Below are 24,699 nucleotides of genomic sequence, written 5' to 3'. Positions count from 1 at the left end.
TACATAAAAATGTTAAAAAGCCATGTACTGATTTTAAAACTCTGCTTGGATGTTCATAATGAAAATTTCCTTTAGAGTTTAAGTGGGGTGGGGGTAGGGGGACAAGACTGGAGAGATGGTTCAGAGAGTAAGAGCACTGGCTGCTCTTCCAGAGCTCCTGAGTTCACCCAGCAACTACTCTCATAATCATCTATAATGGGATCTGCTGCCCTCTTCTGGCATGCAGGTATACATGCAGGCAGAACACTATACATAATAAATAAATCTTAAAAAAAAAAGTTTAATTTGGAAGAAAAATAGAAACAACTTTTAAGAGACAAAGATCCAGTGTAGGGCTGGGCAGTGGTGGCACATGCCTTTAATCCTACTTTAATCCTACACTTGGGAGACAGAGACAGGAGGATCTCTGTGAGTTTGCAGCCAACCTGGTCTACAAGAGCTAGTTCCAGCAACCAGGACTGTAAAGCCCTCCAGTGTCAGGTCTTTAAATCCAGTGTGAGATAACATACATGGCTTCTAGAAACTAAATGGAAACAGAAGAATCCTCTACTACCACTGCAATCTTTTAAAAGAATCAGATAACAAACTATCAAACCCTCAATTTTCAAAGATCTTGAAAACTTGAGAGTAACTCTGAACCCTAAGATTTACAAAATGTTCTGACCTCCAGTTTTGTTTTGAAGCAAAATATTCAGACCTTCCTCAAATAATCCTACAATATATAAACAAATAACCCCAAACAATTGAAGAAAGTTTGCTAAAATAAAATTGGGAAGTTTATTGTCTTCTTTACAGATAGCAATGTAAATCATTAAAAATTGTATTCTTTCCAAATGACTGGCCTTAAAAAATCAAATTGGTGTGAGATAAAATTCAATTTTAAGATCTGCAAAACACATATCAGAAACAAAAATACTGATTATTTTTGCCACAATTAAAAGCAGAGGACCCAGTTTAAGCAAGATCTGACATTTGTAAATTAGATATATTTAAGCTGACAAATAAAAATATTAATAAGAACTACAAATAAAAAGTATCATTTGTGTATTTTCCAGGTCCATTACTATAGATATATTTGCAGAGTACCAAAAGCTCTCAGATCCAATATCAAATAATAGAATTTGGCCAGCACTCTTTATGCCACTTTTATTTAATATGCACTACATGCACATGATGCAAGTAGGGAAGACGTTTTTGAATCCATGCATAAAGGACAAGACAGACTGGTACTATGCCAAACGTGCACTGAGTCAATTAGGATGTTGTCCAAATTTCCTTAATATGTAATGGTTTCCATGAAAATAAGTGCAGGTCCAAATATCCTCTTCACTTAGTTTCCTGAGCTTTCTTTGCATTCTGTTTTTCTTTTGCCTAAAAGTTAAAGATATAAAAAAATTAAAGTTTAAAAATTAAACTCATTAAAACAAAATGCATCCAATGGTAGTCTCAAGAAATAAGACAAATGTATAGGTCACACTACTAGAGCTGTATGGTGAACGGTAGTCCTAGCTACTAGCAACATAGAAAAGATAGGTATAAATGAATAAACAAACAAATACTGAGATTTCTGAGTGTGTTCTAAGATACTGAGAACATTACTTATCCCTTGCAACAACTTTTGTTGAATTCTAGTTATTTACCCTCAGTAGATATGAACATCTTTGGTTTACGGAATATGAAATGTAATAATTGTAATAATTCTAGAACATCAAACTCAACCATAGCAATTCCAAAGATACACATACTTATCCATTTCTTACTCAAACTAAGTCTAAAAAATTCTTTATACTTTTGTTATACTGAAATAAATGAATTTAATATGGTTTTAGTGAGCTTAATATAGTCACTAAAAGAATATATCAGTGGTATCAATAAGTTTATTCGACCTAAATGTTTTTCCACATGATGTCATTTGACCTCATAATTGTACAGCTTTAACACAGTAATTCTATTTGTTCTTTAGTAAGTAAAGAAGCCAAAGTTTATAGACATTACCAAAGTTGACCAAACCCACACAATTAACAAATAGTGAAGTTTCAAGAGAGGCCCAAGACACTTGTGTTCTCTAGTAGTGCTTTTCAAGATACATACACCAACTGGGGCCCCTATGTAAATATATAGTTATGATTCAGGGATCAAAATGCCTACTGTTCTACAACCCTAACAAGGTCTCATCTCAGGTGACACCAATTCTGCTGGTCTTTGAACAACAACCAGTAAATTAGAATTCTGCATTATACAATTAAAAGATAGGATAACTAGGACAATTATAACTTTTATTATATATCAGTTAACTATTATGCAGCAGTATGAAAAAATTGAGAGCTACATATTAGACTTAATGGATGTGGTGGCACAGGCCTGTAATCTCATAATCTCAGTTACTTGGGAAGCTGAAATAAAAAGGCTAGTTCAAGGCCAGTTGAATAAAAATAGCTGGGTGTAGCTCAGTGGTAGAGTGCTTACCTACCCTGTGAGAAGCTCTCAGGTTTAACTTCTGCACCAAAAAACAAACAAACAAACAAAAAAAAAAAACAACATAGAAAAAAAAAAAGACAAACCACACAAAACCAAGAGCAAATTATTATAAAAAATGTGTATGTATAAAATATAGGTACTATCTAAAGTCTACTGCACAAAAATAGCAAAATTAGTTGCTTTATGAACATTTTTAATCAGTAAACATAATTAAGAATTAGTATGTATACCCTATTCTATATAAAATTTCTTCCTTTTTTTTTTTATTTTGGCTTCTTTATGTTTGAGACAGTTTCCCCTCTACGGCTCACAGTCCTCCTGCCTAGGCTTCCTAAACGCTGATGCAACACTATCCTCAGAAAAGCTTCCTGTTCTCAAATAATGAAAACACAACTCAATTTTAGGCATAATGTGAAATAAAGTTAAGTATTTACTACTTTGCCTTTAGACTCTGAATACAGTACAGAATTTTTGCTAAAATTAACAAAAATATTGTGATCATTGCTCTACTTCTTTAAGGGAAAGAAAAGGTTTTAAAGGTTAGCTACTTATTATCAATTGATTCAAACTTCAATACTGTGAAATAATTTTGGATTCCCCTATCAACTACATTCATGATTTTATCTAATAGGCACTAGAAGTTTAAAAAGCTAGAATTGACAATGATTTAGAATTATACATACATATGTTGCAATCACACACACACACACACACACACACACACACACACAAACGCAGTAACATTTTTTAGTGCTGTAAGTATACCTGAATAAATAGAAGGTTCACAAATGGAAACTTAATCTAGCTAATTTTATGTTTCAAGAACAGAACTGGTATATGGTACAACAAGTTTTACAACTACTTTTAGGTTACCTCCTGAGCAGTTTTTATGCAAAGTATGCAATTCTCATATAACAAAACCATAAAATTTTAGTCTATGTCTTTATAGTTATATGACCAAGGGAAAATTAAAGTCTTCTGTTTTGCTTATTTTTCTTAAAATGAAAAGATTTTGGTCCTAACTACTTGGACCACAGGCTGTAAGCATTGTCTCTGGTTGGCATTTAGCTTCACTACTGAGAGTGACACATCTTTTCTGTCTTGTTCATCCTACTCTCTCTCACTTAAAGGGTGATTGGGGGCAGGCACGTGAGAATTCCACACATTCCAAATCCACTTCTAGAATCTACAGGCAATTCTTCTTGAAAGTACTATGATTAACAAACATAATGAAAGCTTCTTACTGCATATAATTTTAAAATCGAATCTTAATCTATTTTTACCTGTTCCTCAATTTGCTTTCTTTTTAACATGTGAATCCATTTGCAGGATTTCAACATAGTATAATAATTTGTTTTTTCCCTCAAAAAAGGATGATAAAATACATTTGCTCTAAGAATATTATTTAGGAGCTACTCTGTCCAAACTTTTAGCATAATGCTAATACTAATTACACGATACTGTTCAGCACCCTATAATTATTTCACCCTTTCCCAAACCATTCCATACGTTGGTTGAATAAATTTATTTATCATAACAAAATACCTAGAATCTAAGTGCAGCTAGACAAATGAGATGAACAATTTAAAACAATTCCACCAAATGCTGAATCCAAATACCCTCACAACCTAGCAGTTAGCAATGTATATATAGAAGGAATATATACATTGCTTATTAAAATTTTAATTTCTAAAAATTTTTGAATAGGTAAACTAGACAGTCAATAACTACTTTCCTTAAAAAGTACACAAACAGAAAGATCAACAGCGCTGGTGATACACTAATATACGTTCACACACTGCCACCTTGTGTCACAGCAATGTGAACTAAGTAACTATGGTTCTAATGCAAAGATGTTCTCTCTAAATTCTCAAAAAAATAAATAATAATCTGGGGAGTATACTGTCGTGGAAAAAAATTTAAATCACACAAATTTTACCTAATCTATACAAAAATACTGTATTTAAAAGCAAATTTTAAATTTACATTGTATAAGTGATAATTTTTCCATAGGTTCCCTATGAGAAATTTTGTTCAAGATGACCCTGAACACTGAATCCACTTGCTTCCACTTCCAAATACTAGAATTAAAGGCATGTACCACCACACCTAACTCTATCTAGTATTTTCAAAACAGAAACAGTTCACGGTGTTTCAAAGATTACTGTATTTAGATATCCTCTTAACAAACAAATCTGAGGACCATCAGGTCTTAATTGTTAATAAAAGTTGAAAATTAATTTCCCATCTTAATGAGGAATATTAACAGAAAAGTCCCATGTGGAAAAGAGAAGAGTTTCAGTCTTCTACAACTACAATAAGTCTGCATTTAATGCTAAAGAGTGGGTCGTATGTTTCAAGTAAAAAGGCAAACACAAATATATTAGGATTCAAATCTCAGTATTATGTGAAATTTATAATAAGAAATAATCTGGGACAAAAAAATGTATTTGTTTTGTACACTTTAAAATCAATAAGAAAAATATACCTACCATGTATTCTTGTCTTTAAATTAATGGTCCAAATTTTTATTTGCCTAGTAGTGTCTTCTCAAAGTGTTTCTCAAAATGTGGTACACAGATCAGTTGCATTAGAATCACTTGGGGAAGTTATTAAACATTCCTTCCCCTACGTGAGAATATCTGGGGAGGGGGCCAGGTAACATGTAATTTAAAGAGCATCCAGAGATGGTCATTTTCAGAAAAGCTGATTTACAATATAAACTTACAAACAATTTAACTGTATTTCATTCATCCACAAATATTTTATTAAGTGCCTAACAATGAAAAATAAATCAGAATTTTCTACTTATTTATGTTAAATATCCCTCAGTGGGACAGATTCTAGATTCTATTTGCTAGCCAATTAAATCTTTTAATCCCCCCACAATGCCCCTCTAGTTCTAAACTCTATGGTATCAATGCAAAATTTTATAAAATTAGCTAAGAAAAAAATCCATTATTTCAGTTATTAACACTGAAAAAAATTTTAAAAGAAAGGAATGCTTTAATACAGAAAAAGCTGAGCTCTAGACATTAAGAATTATGGAATGCTAAAGTCATGGGGAAATGCTTTGTTTTCGTGTTAAAGTATTAGGCTACACTCCTTTTCCTAGAATGCAAAACACCAGGCAAAAGAGTAAAACTAAAAAGCTTCAAACTTTATATCCACTCATGCCTAAAACAATGTACTGGGGAAGCATCTAGTCTGAGTGTGAATAGTCATCACTGCAGTACGTACCTTTTCTACAAGTGGAATTAACTGCTGGTGCTCTGCTAAGGTCTTTAACAATTCCATAATGAAAGGCAGGTAGTTATGCTTCCTTCTAATATTTTCAATCTGAAAATAAAACACATTTTCTGATCATATTATCTTTTTGTATCCAACATAAAATCTTCCATCCTCATAAACAGTACAAGAAATGAGATTTGATTTCTACTGATAATAAAGACTATACAACAAAACATGTAGCAAACAGGCTTTTTAAAAGTCCATTCTAGAAAATGTGCTACGGTATTGGGGGGGAGCCCATTCCAAGGATATTTAAAAAACAACCTTAAGGTTTACAAGATAAATTCACACCCCTGCTACTGTAACTACATAACTGCTAACTAAAGCCCAGCCTAATGACACCAGCTTTAGTTTCTGAATATCAACAAATTTTCTTGGGGATTGTTTTATAACAGTGAAAGTAGTGGAAAAAGAAAATCTGTGCTTCATTGAAAAGCAAGTAAGCAGTCTCCAAATTACTTGCTTCTAGCCTTTCCTGATCACTAAGTTATTATACATTCATTCCATCTAGATGTTCGATTGAGTGCTCCTTTCCCATAGTTACAGCTTCTATCATTCGTAAGAAATCTCAACATTCCCTCACATAAATCTGAATTTTTAATTTCTTTTAAACTAGCTGTGATTTTTTACAAGCTCTTATAATTAATTAATAGGTAGGCTGTGGACCTTTATAGTATTATGTGACATGGACGATAATGGCTGAAGCTACCATCTCTTACTTTCCTATCCCCATAAACCTTGGCCCTTTCTTCTCTGCCTAAAGTATTCTGAGAACCTGTCCACCTCAAACCTGAAAAAATCCTACTTGGATTCAGTTCTGCTCCATTTATTTACTTTAATCTCTAAGAGTCATCTGTCGGCTGTCAAGGACAACATGACACTGCTGACACAAGTGAGCAAAAACAACAAAAATAACCCTTGACTTCAAGCTCCACGCGGAAGGCATACCCAAGTGAAGGCATGCAGTCCCTAAGCCCCTCCTCCGTCCACTCCTAGCTCACTGAACAGACTCTAAGTGAAGGAGGACGGCAGAATAACATAAACGTCAGTGATAACTGAACAAATTAAATAAGGATTCTTAAAAACCTAAGAATTTTAAAGCAAAAATCAAGAGACAAACATTAAGTAATTTTAAGGTATAGTGATTTGGTTGTACATTTATAATGGGACATATAATCAGAAACAAAAGAGGCTATAGGAAAAAAATTAATTTTATTAACGGTACTAGCACATATGTATGAAAATGGTATGAGATCCATTATTTTGTATGCTAACAAATTAAGCTAAAATTTTTTATTATTATTACTATTCATGAGGCAAATGAGTAAAGTTCAGAGAAATCAAAATTTCCATACTAAGAAATACAATTTATGCATTAAGTGGAAAGCCTTTTTAATACTAAACAAGTATTAGTATGAATTTATCTTGTACTAAAAAAATGTACTTCTTAACCTGAAAAAGCAGTCAGGCAAGCACTTAGTGTAGTGGGCATGTATCTGTAATCCCAGCACTTGCAAAGGCAGAGGCAGGAAATCACCCACTAGGTCAAGGCTAACATACTATATACATAGAGTTAGAGGCCAGGAATGGCTACACAGCCAGGACTAAGTTTGAGAAGGTCTCAAAAAACATAAATTCATTATCCACTTGAAAAACTGACTGCAAGTATTGATCAAGAAAAACCTGAAGAACCTGAAGCATGTCACATTACACAGCACAGAAATTCTCAAAGCCTATAGATAAGAGGTCCTAGTTATCCCCCATGATCATAGGTAAGATGTCCTGGACTTCAGGAAGAACAGTAGGCACTGAACTGAGACATCTTATAGAGTAAAAATCTTTTCATGATAAAATTTAAAAAGTGAAACTGTCAAATGCCAGGTAATCAATACCTTATTCTGAAAACTCACAATGATGGGAAGGAAAGCAATCACTTCAACGTACCGTCATCTCAAAATTTTCTAAAATGTTAAAGTAGCCCATTCTGAAAAAACATACCTTATATCTCTTTAACTTTTGTACTTCTTCTTCAATGAGCATCTGGTTTCTGGCAACTTCTGACTGAATAGCACTTAACACAGTACTACCCTGATCTGTATCCATGGGTTCCTCCTTAGTGAGAAGAAAAAGAAACAGCACCCTAATGACTGTGGCTTAAGTCCTGACTACATTTAAATGATTAAGATACTATAATTACTTCAAATTTCAATTTAATTTTGGCAAGAATATCAGCTGAATAATAAAAAATTGAAAGGATGAAAGTTCTAAATACACCTTCCATATTTCTATGTTCTATAATAATACATGACATTTTTATCTGCCACCAATATTGTAACATACTATAGTGCTACAATCCATTAACCTACAAAATATATCTGCTTAAACTCTCCTAAGATGTGATCAAAGGACTTTTAAAAGACTTTCTCTATCATTAGTTCTCTTTTCCAATCATATTTACAGCCGTAAAAATCATTAAGATTAGCAAATATTACATGTACATTCATATATACCTAGTTAACTCCTATAGCTGTATACTTTAATTATATAATGAAATAAGAGAAAATAGCTAAAATAACTCAATACTAACATTTACCACCTGTTAGTCTTTAAGTATTAGGTAAATTTAATTCTAGTGATAATATTTTATGGTAAAGATTATAATCTTCATGCTACATTAAGAAACTGAGAAAAATATCAATTGGAAAAGCTAATAACTAAAACTAAGTAGTACAAATTCCAAATATTTCCCTTTAATCTCCTATCTAAATGATTGAATCTATTTTGAAAAAGAAAATCAAAGTAATTTTCCCCTGAGAGAATACAATACCTACTCTGAAATTTTATGCTTAAAGGCCACAGGGAAAGAAGGCTCAGTGGGCAAGAGTGCTTTCTGTTCAAGCATGTTCACCTGAGTTCACACCATCAGCAGCCCAAAAAAAAAAAACAGGAACTTGCCACACACATGCCTATAACACTGATGCTGGAGGACCAAAGAAGAAATTCTTTGGAACTTGTTGACCACTAGCCTAGCTCCAAGTTTAGTGACAGACTTTGTCTCAAAAATATAATGCACAGTAACATAACAGGATACTAGATATCGTCCTCCAGCTTCTACATGTATCTCCCCAGCAATCCTCCCAGATATACACAACCAAGGATATAAATTAAATTGAAATTTCATCTTCACTATATGCACAAAAAATTAAAACAAAATAAAAATTATAAAATCATTAGTATTAAAATACTTCATTATGTATATGTGTGCGTACACATGTGCATATATTTATATATATATATATATATATATATATAGCTGACCACAAACCTCTGCAAGTTGTCTTTGTAACTCGGCTATCTTCTGTTCATATATCATTTTTCTGTCAGATACAATGGCCATTAAATTAAATCGAATTTCACCTTCACTATACCTACAAAAAAAGTATAATATATAAAAATTATAAAATCATTAGTATTACTATTCCGATTAACTATCACTAAACTAACAATAAAAATTGGCATTTTAAGAAGGTTTTGTATAAAAGAGTATAATGCAGCAAAAGACCATCTAAATTTCACTAATTGCAAGTATTTTTAAATTCATACACTACTATGAATTTCACTTAAAACATTTAAAATATCATGTTTTCATCATTCCTCTTTGTTATAAGAGATACGACAATTATTACTTAAGATCTCTGAGAGAAGAATTACACCAAGACTATACATTTGCTAGACTCTACTGATGATACTACACTGTTTCTTGCAAGTCATGATGTAGTTTATAGTGTTAGTTAATATTTTAAGCTTTTATTTATAAATATGAAATATGTGTCATTATTTGAATAAAATATCCTGTTGTAAAATTATTACACTGATAAAAAGCTCACGACAGTAAAAATTGCCATAAAAGTATTATATTAGAAATTAACTATAACATATAGGGCACTTACTCAAGCTAACAGAACACTGTAAAAATATAAGTCCACACTTGCATTAGTCTATACTTAATTTCACTCATCAGAAAGAACAAAAACCAATGTAACTAATGATTTGAAGTACATGAAAATGTTTTAAAATTTCTAGATTTTGTTAAAATTGAAAGAGTTCCATTATTCCTAATTTTCCTATCAAATACAACTGAAATTTGTGGAAATAACATATTAAAAGGAGAAAGAAAAAGGAAAAATCACAGGTGGAGAGAAGGCAGACAAGTTAAGGAACACAGGCTCCAGAATGACAAGGCAGGGTAATTCTCCGAGTTTTCTTTTTGCCTTACATATCCCAGATTTGAAGCAAAAACAAAAACAAACTAACAGCCCCCTTCCCCACCTACATGACAAGCACTGACAAAAAAGACCTAGTAAAAACCTGCTCTCCAATAAAACAAGAAAAGCTGAAGGCTGGAAAGACACAAGCTTTTAGACAACAGTCCCCATACTATACCCAAAAACTACAGTAAAAAACCAAGATTTCCAACCTCACTAAGTGATAATGAGATGCCTGATGCCTGGGTTAGTGAGGAGAAACAGGTGAGAATAAAGCTGTGATTTCCAATGTTTGCCAAGTGGTAATAAAAACACCCACCTGCAGTATCAGAAGCCTGACGGGAAATCAGAACTGCCACTGCCATCTACTAGCAAAGAGGTCCCTGCCACTTTAGCATTAGAACAGGCATGCAGAGAGCACTAACAAAGAAGCCATATCTCCCCTAGCCAAAGAGGGTCACTAGAAGTCTTGTTGGTAGTTAGAACTCCCACTGCTGCCCAGCAGTTAAGAGGAAACCTCTTTCTTCCTCAGGTGTCAAGAGGCCAGGTGGGAAATGTGAATTTCTGCTCCTATCTGACATTAATGAGGCAGCAATCCCAATTTACCCTGCCAGCACAGTGTTGAGTAAAAAGAAATTGAAATATGATCCAGAATCTCATTATAATAATCAAAATGTTCAGGTTCTAGTAGATCTATTATTCACGGTAGTTGAAAACCATGAAACAAACCGTCAAGGTGAGTAAAAAGGCACTTCATAGTGAGGTGCCAGACATCAGTACCTTCTGTCAGAACTATCGGAGTCCTTGTGATAGCGTTCAGTTAGCAATCACAGAAAAACAATAAACACATTTTTAGCGTCAAATAGGAATTTTACTACTGACTTATATAATAACCAAGACAGAAACCTCAATCGTCAATAGATGGGCTCAACAGCAAAATGGAAGGCAAGACGAAAAGAATCAGTAAATGGAGACAGAAAACATTCCAATATAAATACAGCCCTGGGCTGGCTGTGGTGATGCAAACTTGTAATCCCAGCAGATGCAGACAGACCTATGAGTTTGAGATGGTCCACATAATGAGTTTCAGGGCAGCCAAGGTTACATACAAAGACCTTATCTAAAGAAAGGAAAGAATGGGGCAGGGTTTGCAAACATGCAAGCAGTTAAGGACAACAAAAGCCTGGGGGAATCCATGGGACCAAATGAGAGATCCAATATTTGAGCACTTGACAGCCAGGAAAAAGAAAACAGTGAATTTTTAAACTTTCCAAGAGATGACAGCTGAAAGCTCCTCAAGTTTAGCAAACTACAAACACACAGATTGAAGAGGAAAAACCTAGCCTCTGAAGAAAACTGAAGATAAAGAGAAAAATTCTGAGAGCAGCATAAGGAAAAAATATCAGGAACCACAGTGGTAAGAGTCCAGGAGTTTAACATTCTCCAAACACTCAAAAGATCATCGGATAAGCATTCTATTTTGCTGTTTTTGTTGCTGTTTTGGCTTTCTGAGACAGTTTCTTTGCATACCCCTGGCTGTCCTGGAACTCACTCTGTAGACCAGGCTGGCCTCGAACTCAGAGATCTGTCTGCCTCTCTCTTCTGAATGCTGAGATTAGAGGAGTGTGCCACCACCACCTGGCTCAATTAAGCATTCTGTAAGACTTTCCTTCCAAAATGAAACAGAAAAAACTAAGCTATCTCTAAGAAAACTATGGAAGAAGAAAATGGAATATGCTGACAGGGAAGCGACCCGAAAAGGAAAGCCAAAGGGAGCTTTTTAACACAACAAAGATGGCAATAGAAGGAATCCTGGAAGATCAACAAAACAGAACAGGAAAAGTAAAAACACAACTCCACATGGTACATGCATCTTCTCTAAGTTTTCTATGTTCTTTCATGATGAATGCAAAAAATTCTACAGCTGATGTTCTCCTAAAGTATGCATAGAGGAACTATGCATAGCAATGATACTGACATACTTTGAACAAAGTATGAGAAAGAAAGACTTTCACATTACAGTCTTAACTGGTAAAATGCTGACACAAATAGACTGATGAGAAACCACTAAAAATTCAGAGAATATACAAAAAAAATTCTATAGATAAAAAGAAACAGAATTCTAAAAAATATCCAAGAAACTGGCAGGAAACAGAAAACAGAAAAGCAAAAAGAACAGAAAATCTAACGGACAGAAGTAAACCACACTACTTACATTAAATGTAATTATTCTATATGCATATTTTATATTTTATATGTAATTTTATGTAAATTACATTTGATAAAAATTAACTCAATAAATTAAAAAAACTGATAGGTTAGATTGGAAAACATCACATGAATATATACTGCCTATAAAAAATTCATTTCAAATATGTCATTAGGCAAACTGAAAATTAAAGGATTAAGGAAAATGTGCATTTTTTATAATCAAAATAAAGCAAAAATGGCTATGCTATTAGACAAATCATTCATGGAAAAGAAAATTACAAAAACAAATGTTATATGTTGATATATAAAAAAAAAATCAATCCTGAAAAATAAAACACTGATCAAAATATGCAGACATAAACAACTAAACTAGAAAACATATAAAGCAAAATTGGTAAAAATGAAAGGAGAAATTCAAAACTGTTCCCTTTTGCAGATCAGGTTTGTTTAGGTAGAAAAATGTCATAGAATAGGTGTGTTTATTTAAGTTAAAGAATGAAAAATAAAGAAGAAAAAAGTTACTTCTCTTTCTGTTAATTAGCAAAACTACACAGAAAACAAAAATTAAAGTGTAGCAGCATTTATAATACCACTCAAAAATATAAAGTGCTTAGCTAATTAAAAAAATAAATATAGGAGTTATAGGCTGAATATACAAAATGCTGGTGAAAGAAATCAAGATCTAAATAAATATATCATAATCAGGAATTGAAAAGCTCAACAAAGTAGATATATTAATTCTCAAATTGTTAAAAACAAAACAAAAAAAATTTTTTTAAAATTCATATCTCCCCAAAACTTTTGTAACTATTGTAACGGCATAAATGAATGCAGACAGATTGTAAAAATATATACAGCCTTAATGGGGAAATAGACTTACAGACCCACAGGTTCCTGCGGAGAACAGGAAAACAGAAGGGGCAGCAGGCTCACTCTCACCAGATTTATATATAAACATTAGCCCAAGGCGAACACGCCCCCTAATGGGCTGGGCTTATCCCTACATACTATGACAGGAAATATGCTAAAAAGTGTTGAGAAACAAAGCAACTGTAATGTCTAAAGTAAACGGTGAAGAATGAAATGAAAGTATGAGGCACTGGTCACCAGGTATCAAGGCTCACAGCTATCCTGATCAGGAACATCATATAGCACTAAAGGAGGCTAAACAGATCAAGAAGAAAAAAAAAAAACTGTGACAAAGAAATAGAATCACACATATATGCCCAGATCACATAAAAATTTTTAACAGTTATTGAAGGAATTCAGTGAAAAATAGGTAGCCTTTTCAACAACTTGTGATGGAGAAATTGAATATGCACAGGCTAAAGAAACAGACCTTAAAAGCTAAAGACCTCACCATACATAAAATCATCTCAAAATAGTTCAGAGTTAAATTAAAAATAAACTATAAACCTCTTAAGGAAAACAAATGAAATGGAAATTGTGCCTTACAAAGAACTCTTAAATTTGACAACCAAAACACAATTCATAGGGAAATATTGATAAACTGAACTGGATCAGAAAAAAAAAAAGACTTTTTTCAAAGAGTGAGTAGGCTAGAAAAAAAAAATTCAACTTCTATACTACAGATTACTACCCATCAACAAAAACTAAACAGCTGCTGCAGATGTACCTCAGTGGTTGAGTACCAGCTTAGTGTGCACAAGTCCTGAATTAGATCCCTAGCACCGCCCAACAATGAAAACCTCTCATGTATTATGCTGAATAAAGAGATGTAATGTTAAAAGATGACAAAATGTATGATTCTAGTTTTATAATGTGAAAACATCAAACTAGGAATTAAGGTGTAAACAGAGGGAAAGTGGGTATCAGAAGAGGGAGTGAACCATGGGGATAAAAGAACATAAAGGACCCTAGAGTGAGACTGAATTTTGCTGCTATGCCTTGTCTATACCAGTATCAGTATCTCGGCAGTGATACTATAGCATAGGTTTCTAAGATGATAAGGTAAATAGTACCCATAATCTCTTTCTTAGAACTGAACATGGATAATTATTTCAAAGGTACTTTATTTTCTTTTTTTTTAAAATATTTATTTATTTATACAATTTTCTCTCTGTGTGTATGTCTGCAGGCCAGAAGAGGGCATCAGATCTCATTACAGATGGTTGTGAGCCAATATGTGTTTGCTGGGAATTGAACTCATGACCTTCAGAAGAGCAGGCAATGCTCTTAACCACTGAGCCATCTCTCCAGCCCCAAAGGTACTTTATTTTGAAAGTTCAAAACCACCAAAACAATACTCCAAAACTATTTGTACAAATATTAGCCGCAGAAAACAGTGTATTTAAGGCTGCTGCTGTAGTTCAGTGGTAGATAGCTTGCCTAGCATACCTGAGTCCCTAGATTTGATGCCCTGAACTGCCAAAACAAAACAAATAAAAAACAAAAACTAAATCCTCAGTTAATAGAGAACAATGTTTACTTGCCATATCACTAAAAAAAAAAAAAAAAAAAAAAAAAATTCTAAAATACATCTCCAAAAGCATTAATTTAAACAAGAGGAGGTTAGATGTTTAACATTTAACATAAAAGAATTAAAACTTTAAGTTAAAAATTTAATTTAAATTAAAATTAAAAAACCTTAAAAACCAGATTTATACATCAATGACATTAGTGGAGCATTACTTTTGTATCCTTTTCTCTATGACTGGCCTCACTGCACTAATCCAGTCATCTTGATTGCATGCACCTAGAAAGAAATGTCAAACAGTTAAAATAAAAATAGAAAAGACAACATTAACATTTCTCTAAGTTTTAATCAACAATACTCAAGTAAACACAGGACTTAAATCATGTGTTCTAAAGTCTCAGTACGTAGTCTTGCTACATCTAAAAACAAGCAGTTCTTCTGATGGAGCCTTCCCAGAGCCTGAACTGCAGGTGTGAGCCACCACATAACTTGTCAACTTTTTTTAGTTATGGTAAGCTTCAATTCTTAATTTCTGATAACAGAAAGAATACTGTCATTTAACATCATGCCATGCTATCATGCAATAGATATGAAATAAAATACTTGAGGAAGTAAATAATAAATTAGGAAGATAGCTCACCTAAATGTACAACCCCGAAAAAACTTATCTAAATGTACACTCAGTGGTAGAGTGCTTGCCTAACACATGGGTATGTTTATTCTTAATCTCTCTCTTTTTCTCTCCCTCTCTTCCTCCCCTACACATAAATTCTTTAATCAAAATTTTTTTAGGTTATCATGTTTTATAGATGACAAAATTGAAGGCTTAGAAAAAAAAACAATCCACAAGTTAGTGGCAAAATTAGGACTCAATCCTTAATAGAACTGGGGGTAGGGAGACGGGGAACTAAACCAAATGCTGGGAAAAAGAAGGTGGAGTCAGTAAGACGCCATGTAGCCAACAGAGGGAAAGACATTAGGGTTGGGGTTAGTAAGCTGCCAGGTGGAACCTTGCTGGTAGGCCATGACCCTTGTGGTAAAATATAAAATAATAAAAATGGGTTAATTTAATATGTAAAAGCTTGCCAGAAATATGCTATAGTGATTGGTCAGGCAGTGATTTAATTAATACAGTTTCTGTGTGGCTATTTTGGGAGTCTGGATGATGGGAAAACAAACAAGCAGCCTCTTACAACACAGATTCAAATAAAGCAAAGGTTTGCTCGATTGTAATCTAATACAACAAATGAAGAAAGTTAATGAAGTCACAAAAAAGAAGAGCTGGAGTGTAGTTGAGTTTTAGAGTCCTTGCTTAATATCTATTGTAGGGCTTTGTGAGCATGTGTGCACACTCTCTGTATCTGTCTTGTCTGTCTCTCTCTCAGTCGCACACACACTAGAAGCATTTTTCTTAGGCTATCATAAAACGTATGGCTTTTCCATTACAGCACTTTCACACATACACCTCCCTACACTCTGCTTCCATTTGTCGCTTTCCCAAGATGCCCTAAGTGATGCCTCCTAGCCACTTCGGGTTAATTCTCTTCTTTCCCTTATTTTTGCTTGCTTGTCACATGTACTGTACACATGTACTCCACGACCAGTGCCCTTAAGATATTTTCCTCCCCTCTCATGTTCTCCCTTGCAAAACTGAGCATAATGTAATCTCCTGCTGTAATCCAGCAGGAGAGAGACAAGAGGATCACAAATTCAACACCAGTTTACTTAGAAAGCAATGTCTCAAAATAAATAAATTTACTTATGTGAGCTACGTGTTGAAAAAGCACATTCCTTTAGGAAAAACTCACAGTCCCCAAATGAATAGTGTCAGTAAGTCCTTGCTATAGGATCCTATCATTCAAGTGTTCAAGACTACTAAGTCAAAGTAGTTTTCACCCTCAAAATTTAAGTAGAACTGTAGCCAACATAAAGGAAAATATAAAATCTTTTTTCCCTTCTCCAATGTGAAATACCAGAACAGAAAGCAAATTACCTAAATCTATTGGTCCTTCTCTTAATCCATCTAATTCATACAGTCTTCCATTAACTGGAACATAACTGACAAAGTGGAAAGCATCTTCTTCTTTGGCTGATGTCTTTGTATCAAATTCAAACATCTGCTGTCTACATGGAAGAAAAAGGAGTGAGAGCAATACAAAAGAAAAGAGAGAGAGAGAGAAAGGGACAAAAAAACAATAGAGATAACAGAAAGACAGACACAGATCCTTTACCTGGCAAAACTGTTGTGCACTTGTCGAATTACATCTGAGTTGCTCAATGCCAACCCTTTCATCTAAAATAATATTGAAAAATAGCCTATTATAACAAGAACAATCACAAATAGGTCATTTTAAGATTAAGAAAACTACTCACAGCTGCATCAAAACTTTGGGAGAATTCTTTAAATTCTGATAATGTCTCTCCTAAGTGGACATCTTGATGGGTACAGTTCAGTAACACACTTACAATAGCCTGAGTGGCACAAGCATTATTAATTACCTACACAAATAGAAAAAGGAAGAATACCATGAGTTTTAAATTTTTTAACCAACAAAACACCCCCAAACAGAAGTAGTATTCAAACAGCATTAACAGCCATGGTGCACACCCTGAGGCAGGCAGATCTCTATGATCAAGGCCAACCTGTTCTACAAGAGATAGTTCCAGGACAGGCACCAAAGCTAAACAGAGAAACCCTGACTCAAAAAACAAACAAACAAAATGAATGCCCAACAAAAGTGTATACTCTTCACATACTTTCATTCAATCCTGTCACAGTGTTATCATATTTTACATTCAACAGACTACATGGACCTTATATAAACATGCGTCAACAAAAACAGTAGTACCTCCTATGCACCAGATAGTTTTCTGTGTATTTTATATATACCAATTATTTTAATATTCCCAACAAACTATTAAAATACTATTTTTGTTTTTATGGAAACTGAGGCATAAAAAAATTAAGTGGTTTCCCAAAGACATATAGCTAATTGAGAGATTCTGACTCTAGAATTTGTGTAGTAGACATCATGCCAAGTTGATATATAGATATATGCCAAGTATATATATATACTTCTCCAACAAAATCATTACGTATTTATAAAATATTATCTTCTACACTGCTCACATGAACTATACATTCAATGTAAACATCAACAAAATGAGATGCAAAGAAAGTGGCTAGAGAGATGGATCAGCAGCTTGCTGCTTTTACAGAGGACCTGGATTTGGTTCACATCAGACTGCTCACAACTGTAGGTAACTCCAGCTCCAAAAAAATCCAATGCCTCTAGTCTCTAGGAGCACTCGTGCACATAAACCCACATGCAGACACAAGAACATATAAATAATTAAAAGCAGAAACAGTGAATCAGACCGGCATTCAGAAAGCAGAGTTCAAGGCAGACTTATTCTACATAGCAAATTTAATGCCAGCCAGGGCTCCCCAGTGAGACCCTGCCTCAAAAAACACACAAAACTACACACACACACACACACACACACACACACACAAAACAATAAATGAGTTAAATTCTGGCTTCTTATGAAGAAAATAATACTTTGTTTCAAAGAGGTATGGGAAGATAATCAGTCGGCAGAAAACAATAGAGGAGGATACCGTACATCCTGCTTTAGTCTCTGTATGTATGTATGTATGTAAGAATACATCCCAAAGATACATATGCATGCAATATACACATAACATAACACAACACATAAATGAAGAATATAATATTATATTTTAAGTATAAAAGTAAATTCAGAAGGTTGAGGAAGATCCCTTAAGCTTCAGTGTTTAACATAGTAAGACCCTATCTCGAAAATACAAAATCAAACTAAATACTGAGATAAGCATGTTGTTCATGAAGAAAATTGGGAAATGAGAAGCCACAAAGAAATATGAAGAACAGAAAACCAAACTAACATTGAAGAAATAATCTTAACTGATGCATCAGAAGTCCTTTCTAAATAAACTTTTATATTTTTATAAAGCTTTATAAATTTGACTAAGTAAAGCAAATAGAATGAAATTCACGCTAAGATATGGAAAGTTTATGTAAAGGAACAAATTAGGGATAAAAGATTTAAGAACTAGAAAGCATTTCTGGTTGTACTAGTATGGTTATCGTCATGGGGTCATTTGCTAAGTTACAAATCAATGTTCTTAAAGATTTTCTAAAAGATTTTTAATACAGAAACTACATAATAGAAAGTGTTCAAGAAAAACTAAACTGAAATTAAAGAGAGAATTGAAACTACAAACAAAATCAACTAGGTTGCTATCCTAACCCTAACAAAAATGTGAAATATTAAAGGTAGAATATTAACATTAAAATTACTTTCATGTAAATAAGGAAATCTAGAACTCAAGAATGTGTCTAAAATTAAAATATAAAATAAGGAAATGCTAATAACCATATGAAATAACATTAAGAATCCATACCCAAATTGGGAAATTCTAGGGGGAACTCAAGAAGAAATAAATAGCCTGAAGTTTTTTATTAAATTTAGAGTAGTTTACAAGATTTTCACAAACCAAACTAAGATGACCTTACAGGCCAAATCTACCGAAATTTGGGGGGGAAAATCATCTTGTTTGTTGTTGTTCTGCTTTACTTTTTCAAGACAGGGTCTAACCAGGCTGGCTTCGAACTCTCAGAGAGTTGCCTGCCTCTACCTCCTGAGTGCAGGGTTTAAAGGGGTGGGTCACTATGCCTAGCACTGAAAAACAATCATCCTAACTTTATAAAAATTCTTCAAGATAATAAAAATAAAATAAATTCCAACTTATTTCACTGAATTACCATGGCCCTAATACTAAAACTAATCCAGCCAAAACTATTTTGAAAAATTAAGGCACATATCATTTATAAATAATAATTTAAAAACTTTAAGCAAACTACAACAATATTTAATTCAGTCATAAAGATGAACCACATTATGACCAGCTGGTCAGTGAAGGTATAGAAAGGTTATAAGAGAAAAATTCACCAGTATTAGCCATAGTAACCTATTAAATGGGGAGTACTAACCATGATAATCTAAACAGAAATATAAAAAGTACAGCATCAACCGAGCAGTAGTGGCACATGTCTTTAATCCCAACGCTTGGGAGGCAGAGGCAGGCGGATCTCTGTGAGTTCGAGGCCAGTCTGATCTACAGAGCAAATTCCAGGACAGGCTCCAAAACATACAGAGAAACCCTGTCTCGAAAAAAGTACAGTATCTTTTCATAATAAAAACAATAAATTAATGGCAATACTTTGTTATTTAAAAAAACAAAGTTACAAAACAAGGCAAAGTCAGTATACTAAATAGAGTAACAGTAGAAGTAGTCCTTTCAAAGTCTCAATGATTTTATTGTAGGTAAATGAGCCCAAAGGTTTAGAAAACATACAACTCCTATTACTTGTAGGTGACATAATAATTTAGATGGCCATAGAGACAATTACAGCAGGCATATTCTTGGAAAAAAGTAAGGAAGAAGACCTACTAGTTACTGGCATTTATGAAGAAGCAAAGGTATTAAGACAGTGTATAATGAGATGTATCAGTGAATGGATCAGAGTCCAATATACTCTTCAACACAGACATGGAACTTTGAGGTACAACATAGGTATAACATAAAACAAGGAAATAGGGGCTGGAGAGATGGTTCAGCGGTTAAGAGCACTGATTGTTCTACCAGAGGTCCTGAGTTCAATTCCCAGCAACCACATGGTGGCTTACAACCATCTCTAATAAGATCTGGTGCCAACTTCTGGCCTGCAGGGACACATGCAGGCAAAACATTGTATACATAATAAATAAATAAATCTTTAAAAAAAAGAAAAGCAGTTTTTGCAGAGCTTGTCTTTAAAAAAAAACAAAGAGATAAATGTTTAACAAATAAAGTAAGGAAAAAGAATAGTAATCTACATGAAAACCAAAAAGCTGGACATCTTCTTCACCCTACTATATCAAAACCTATATCCTGAAAACTATACTATATTGATAAATACCCTTTATAACCGGAAAGACGACAATTTCTGAAATCAAGTATAAAAAGCACTGACTCTACAAGAAATGCTATTCCTCAAAGAAACATAACAGTAAAATGAGAAAAAAGAGCAGGTTTCTTTCCTCCACACAGAGGTTCAGGAACTGAATCAGGCTGGTAGGTCTGGTGGCAGGCTCTTTCACCTGCTGAGCCATCTTGTTCACTCCCAGCTTTCAATTCTTATACTTTGCTAGGAGGACTGTAAACCAGAGCTGCTGTTTCAGGGAATGTGTTTAACATTTTCTCCTAAATTGCACATCTATATATTACACAAAGCCATCATTCTATTTATGGAGATACATGAAAATTTTACACAAACAAAATAGGAGACAAAAATTAAACCTAGCACTGGTAGACAGAGCAAGCGCATCTCTAAGTTCAATGCCAGCCTGGTCTACAGAATGAGTTCCAGAATGGCCAGGGCTACACAGAGAAACCTTGTCTTAAAAAAACAAAAAACAGGCCAGGTAATGATGGCGCACACCTTTAATCCCACACTCGGGAGGCAGAGGCAGGCGGGTTTCTGTGAGTTCGAGACCAGCCTAGTCTACAAGAGTTAGTTCCAGGACTGACTCCAAAACTGCAAAGAAACCCTATCTCAAAAAAACTCAAAAAAAAAAAAAATAAAATAAAACAAACAAATAAAAAGAAATATACAGAGAAGAAAACACAAATATCACAAAGTACATGCAGATTCTATAACACACAAAATAAATGAATTATACTGACAACTTATGCATGGAATTTAATGAGTGAAAAAGTATCTCAAAATTACATATAGCATACTTTTTACTAAATAAAAATATACATATATATTCCTTTTAAAGTTTGTAAAATTACAAAAACTATTTAAAAATGCAAACAAGAATCCTGGGGAGAAGGTTCAGTTAATAAAGTGTTTGAAAAATAAGGTAGTAGTATAATATTTGTGTTTGAATAAATAAAGTTTGCCTGAAGATCAGAAGACAAAGCAGTCATAATAGTCAGCCATACAGGCCAGGGAGTGGTGGCACACACCTTTAATCCCAGGACTTGGGAGACAGAGGAAGAGGGATCTCTCTGAGTTCAAGGCCACCTTTAGATTGAATCTAAAAGAGAAACAGCTCACACAAAGGTGATCCCAGAACTTGGGATCCCACACTTTTAATCACAACACTAGGAAGGTGGAGATGGAGTGTTATGGCTGGGGAAGAGACAGGAACTCAGTGGAGTGTAGATTTGATGTGGGAGGCAAGCACTGCAGGATCGCCCTTTTGTCTGAGCCTTGGTATATTAAGATCTCTCTTGGCTTGGCTGCTTTCCTTTTCTGATCTTCAGGTTGAACCCCAATATCTGTCTCTGAGATTTTATTATTCATGCTACACCCCAGAACTCACATTAAAAAAAAATAATAATGGCATAACAATAATGCCCAGAATCTCAGTGCTGGAGAAGTAGAGGTAAGTAGATACCTGAGTTCCATGGACAGGTAGCCTAGCCTATTTGCTGAGTTCTGGGCTAGTGGGTGATCTTTACTCAAAAAAGTAGATGGTGCCTGAGGAATGCCCGTGACAGGGCTCTGGCCTCCATACACAAATGAACACATGTACAGATACGGAGAAATATACACACATACACACACAGAGTGGCAAAGGTGAACAAGACACAGAATTCCACACGATGGCTACGTTGACTGAAGAGAGGGAAAATACAGATTACATTAGAAACAGTAAGACAGAGGAAAAAACAAGAAGTTTATTCATATTCTTAGGTATTTATTGTACTTTAAATAAACAATAGCCAAATAAATAAATAAACTATGAGCCAATCATAAATTTGTTATCAATCAAGATATAAACCATAAATTTGTTATAAATCAAGTATAAATACATTATTAATTCTTTGTATTCTCAGCAAATTAAGAAAAATAAAGGCATCACTACTGTCTTCCTCCTCCATTTTCTCAATCTACTCACATACTAAAAATGCTAGTTACTTTACTTCTTAAGTATTAAGTATATTCAAATCTACATCCATCTCTACTTTCAGTCTTGCTTATTCTGAACTGGCATTTTATTAATATCTATGCTTATAATCTACAACATGTCAAAATGCATCCTTGCAATGTAACCAAGCTGATTTTCTAAATGAAAATTTTATCATGTCATCTTTCTGAAAACCATTTTAATAGCTTACTATTATTCACAGAATAGAGAGAAGAATCTTAATGAAGGCTGCTGCACACATGAACTCACAGTGGCTATGACTACATGCTTAAGGTCTCTGCAGATCAAGTTAGCACACTAGCACAGATGGGGGAGGGGTTCATGAAGTCCTATACATATGGGGACATTTGGGGAGCTAAAGGCTACTTACTGATGGCTGTTGGAGGAGAGAAGAGGTGGTTTTATTCAGGAACGTGTTCCTTCAGAGACTACTCTGGCACAGCCCTATACCCTTGCACATATAGGCAACACTCGGTAGACTTGGTGGGCTTAAAAGCAGAGTACACGAGATTGGGACAGAAACAAGGTTATTAGAGGAGCTAAAGGGAGGAAGTGAGTAGAAAGGCATGAGGGGTAGATTTGACCAACACATATTATATGTATATATGAAATTCTCAAGCAATAAAAGTCTCTCAAATAATAGTATTAAGATTTTTAGATGTTTAAAAAAACCAAAAGTCCTAGGAATACTGATTTATTGTCCCTGAATCTCATATAACATGTAGGAATTTGAAAACCCTGAGAAACTTATTTTTTTCACTGTATAATTCTAAAATGTTTCACTGATGCTTAATAAGAAAAAAAAAAAAGGAAAGTGTCAATCAACCTAAAATACACTATGTGATCTGTCCCTTTCCTTCAGGTATAATTTGACAGTTGTTTCCTAGTATCTACCTTTGTTTTTTGAATAAGAGTTGAATGCCTAATGGTGACCTGGAATAGAGACAATCTTCTTAGTTTCCTTTGCTAATTCAAGTTACCAAGCTTTATTTTAAAAGAAGTAAGCATGAAACAGTGACAAATTCTACAAATGTCCATAAAGACAACAGAGTATGCTGCCTGCTTTCTACCATCTGAAATCTAGAACTGTGGTAGAAGGACCAAACTCGGGCAATGATCTTGGACCATAAAGAAACCTCTGAAATAGCAGACATGCACAAAGGAACAAAACTGTTGCGTAACAAAACAAACTTCAACAAATACAAAAAAAAATGGAATAACCCAATGTACCTTATCAGATCACCATGGTATAAAACTAGAAGCCAACAGCAAGACTAATTCCAGAAAACCCGCAAACAGATGGAAATTAAACAATGCTCACCTGAATCATCAATGGGTCAAGTAAGAAATAAAGGGAGAAATTAAAGACTTTCTAAAGTTCAATGAAAATGACCACACAACAAACCCAAATTTATGGGACACAATGAAAGTAGTGTTTAAGAGGAAAGTTCATAGCATTAAACACCCACATAAAGAAACTGGAAAAATCCCACACTAGTGAATTAACAAAACATTTGAAAACTTTAAAACAAAAGAAGCAAACTCACCTAAAAAAAAAAAAACTAGATGGCAGAAAATAATCAAAGTGAGAACTGAAATCAACAAAATGGAAATAAAGAAAACAATACAAAGAATCAAGGAGACAAAGAGCTGGTTCTTCGAGAAAAATCAACAAAATAGACAAACCTTTATCAAAGCTAACCAAAAGGCAGAGAGAGAATATCCAAATTAACAAAATCAGAAATGAAAAGGGGGACATAACAACAGTCAAGAGTAAATACAGAGAATCATCAGGTCATATTTCGAAAACCTGTACTCCACAAAATTGGAAAACTTAAAGGAAGTGGACAACTTTCTGGATAAATATCACTTACCAAAATTAAATCAAGACCAGATAAGCAAACTAAACAGACCTATAACTGCTGAAGAAATAAAAACAGTCATCAAAAGTCTCCCAACCAAAAAAAGCCCAGGACCAGATGGTTTTAG

General features: G+C 34.0%; 1 protein-coding gene across 6 annotated transcripts in view; it reads right to left on the bottom strand.

Annotated features, from left to right (window-relative positions):
* Window positions 1-753: 753 nt before the first annotated feature.
* The window catches only part of Uchl5 (ubiquitin C-terminal hydrolase L5), a 41,712-nt gene continuing 17,766 nt past the window's right edge, over window positions 754-24,699 (bottom strand). For 2 of the 6 annotated variants that reach the window (XM_041648570.1, XM_041648573.1), the window contains 8 exons: window positions 17,056-17,181; window positions 16,914-16,975; window positions 16,676-16,806; window positions 14,898-14,961; window positions 9,095-9,197; window positions 7,768-7,881; window positions 5,719-5,817; window positions 754-1,371 (listed from right to left, as the gene is read on the bottom strand). In XM_041648570.1, coding sequence (XP_041504504.1) covers window positions 1,327-1,371; window positions 5,719-5,817; window positions 7,768-7,881; window positions 9,095-9,197; window positions 14,898-14,961; window positions 16,676-16,806; window positions 16,914-16,975; window positions 17,056-17,181 — 744 coding nt within the window. In that variant the 3' untranslated portion in view covers window positions 754-1,326. Of the gene's footprint in view, window positions 1,372-2,470; window positions 2,498-4,969; window positions 5,121-5,718; window positions 5,818-7,767; window positions 7,882-9,094; window positions 9,198-14,897; window positions 14,962-16,675; window positions 16,807-16,913; window positions 16,976-17,055; window positions 17,182-24,699 lie in introns of those variants that run through there. The other 4 variants (XR_005974042.1, XR_005974041.1, XM_041648571.1 and 1 more) reach the window with 4 other exon arrangements.

The sequence above is a fragment of the Microtus oregoni genome, unplaced genomic scaffold (genome assembly GCF_018167655.1).
Source record: "Microtus oregoni isolate MIOR12 unplaced genomic scaffold, Mior012 000003F_ref0000135, whole genome shotgun sequence".
NCBI classification, from domain to species: Eukaryota; Metazoa; Chordata; class Mammalia; order Rodentia; family Cricetidae; genus Microtus; species Microtus oregoni.
Note: the sequence above shows the minus strand (reverse complement) of the source record. Positions and strands in the feature narration are given on the sequence as shown.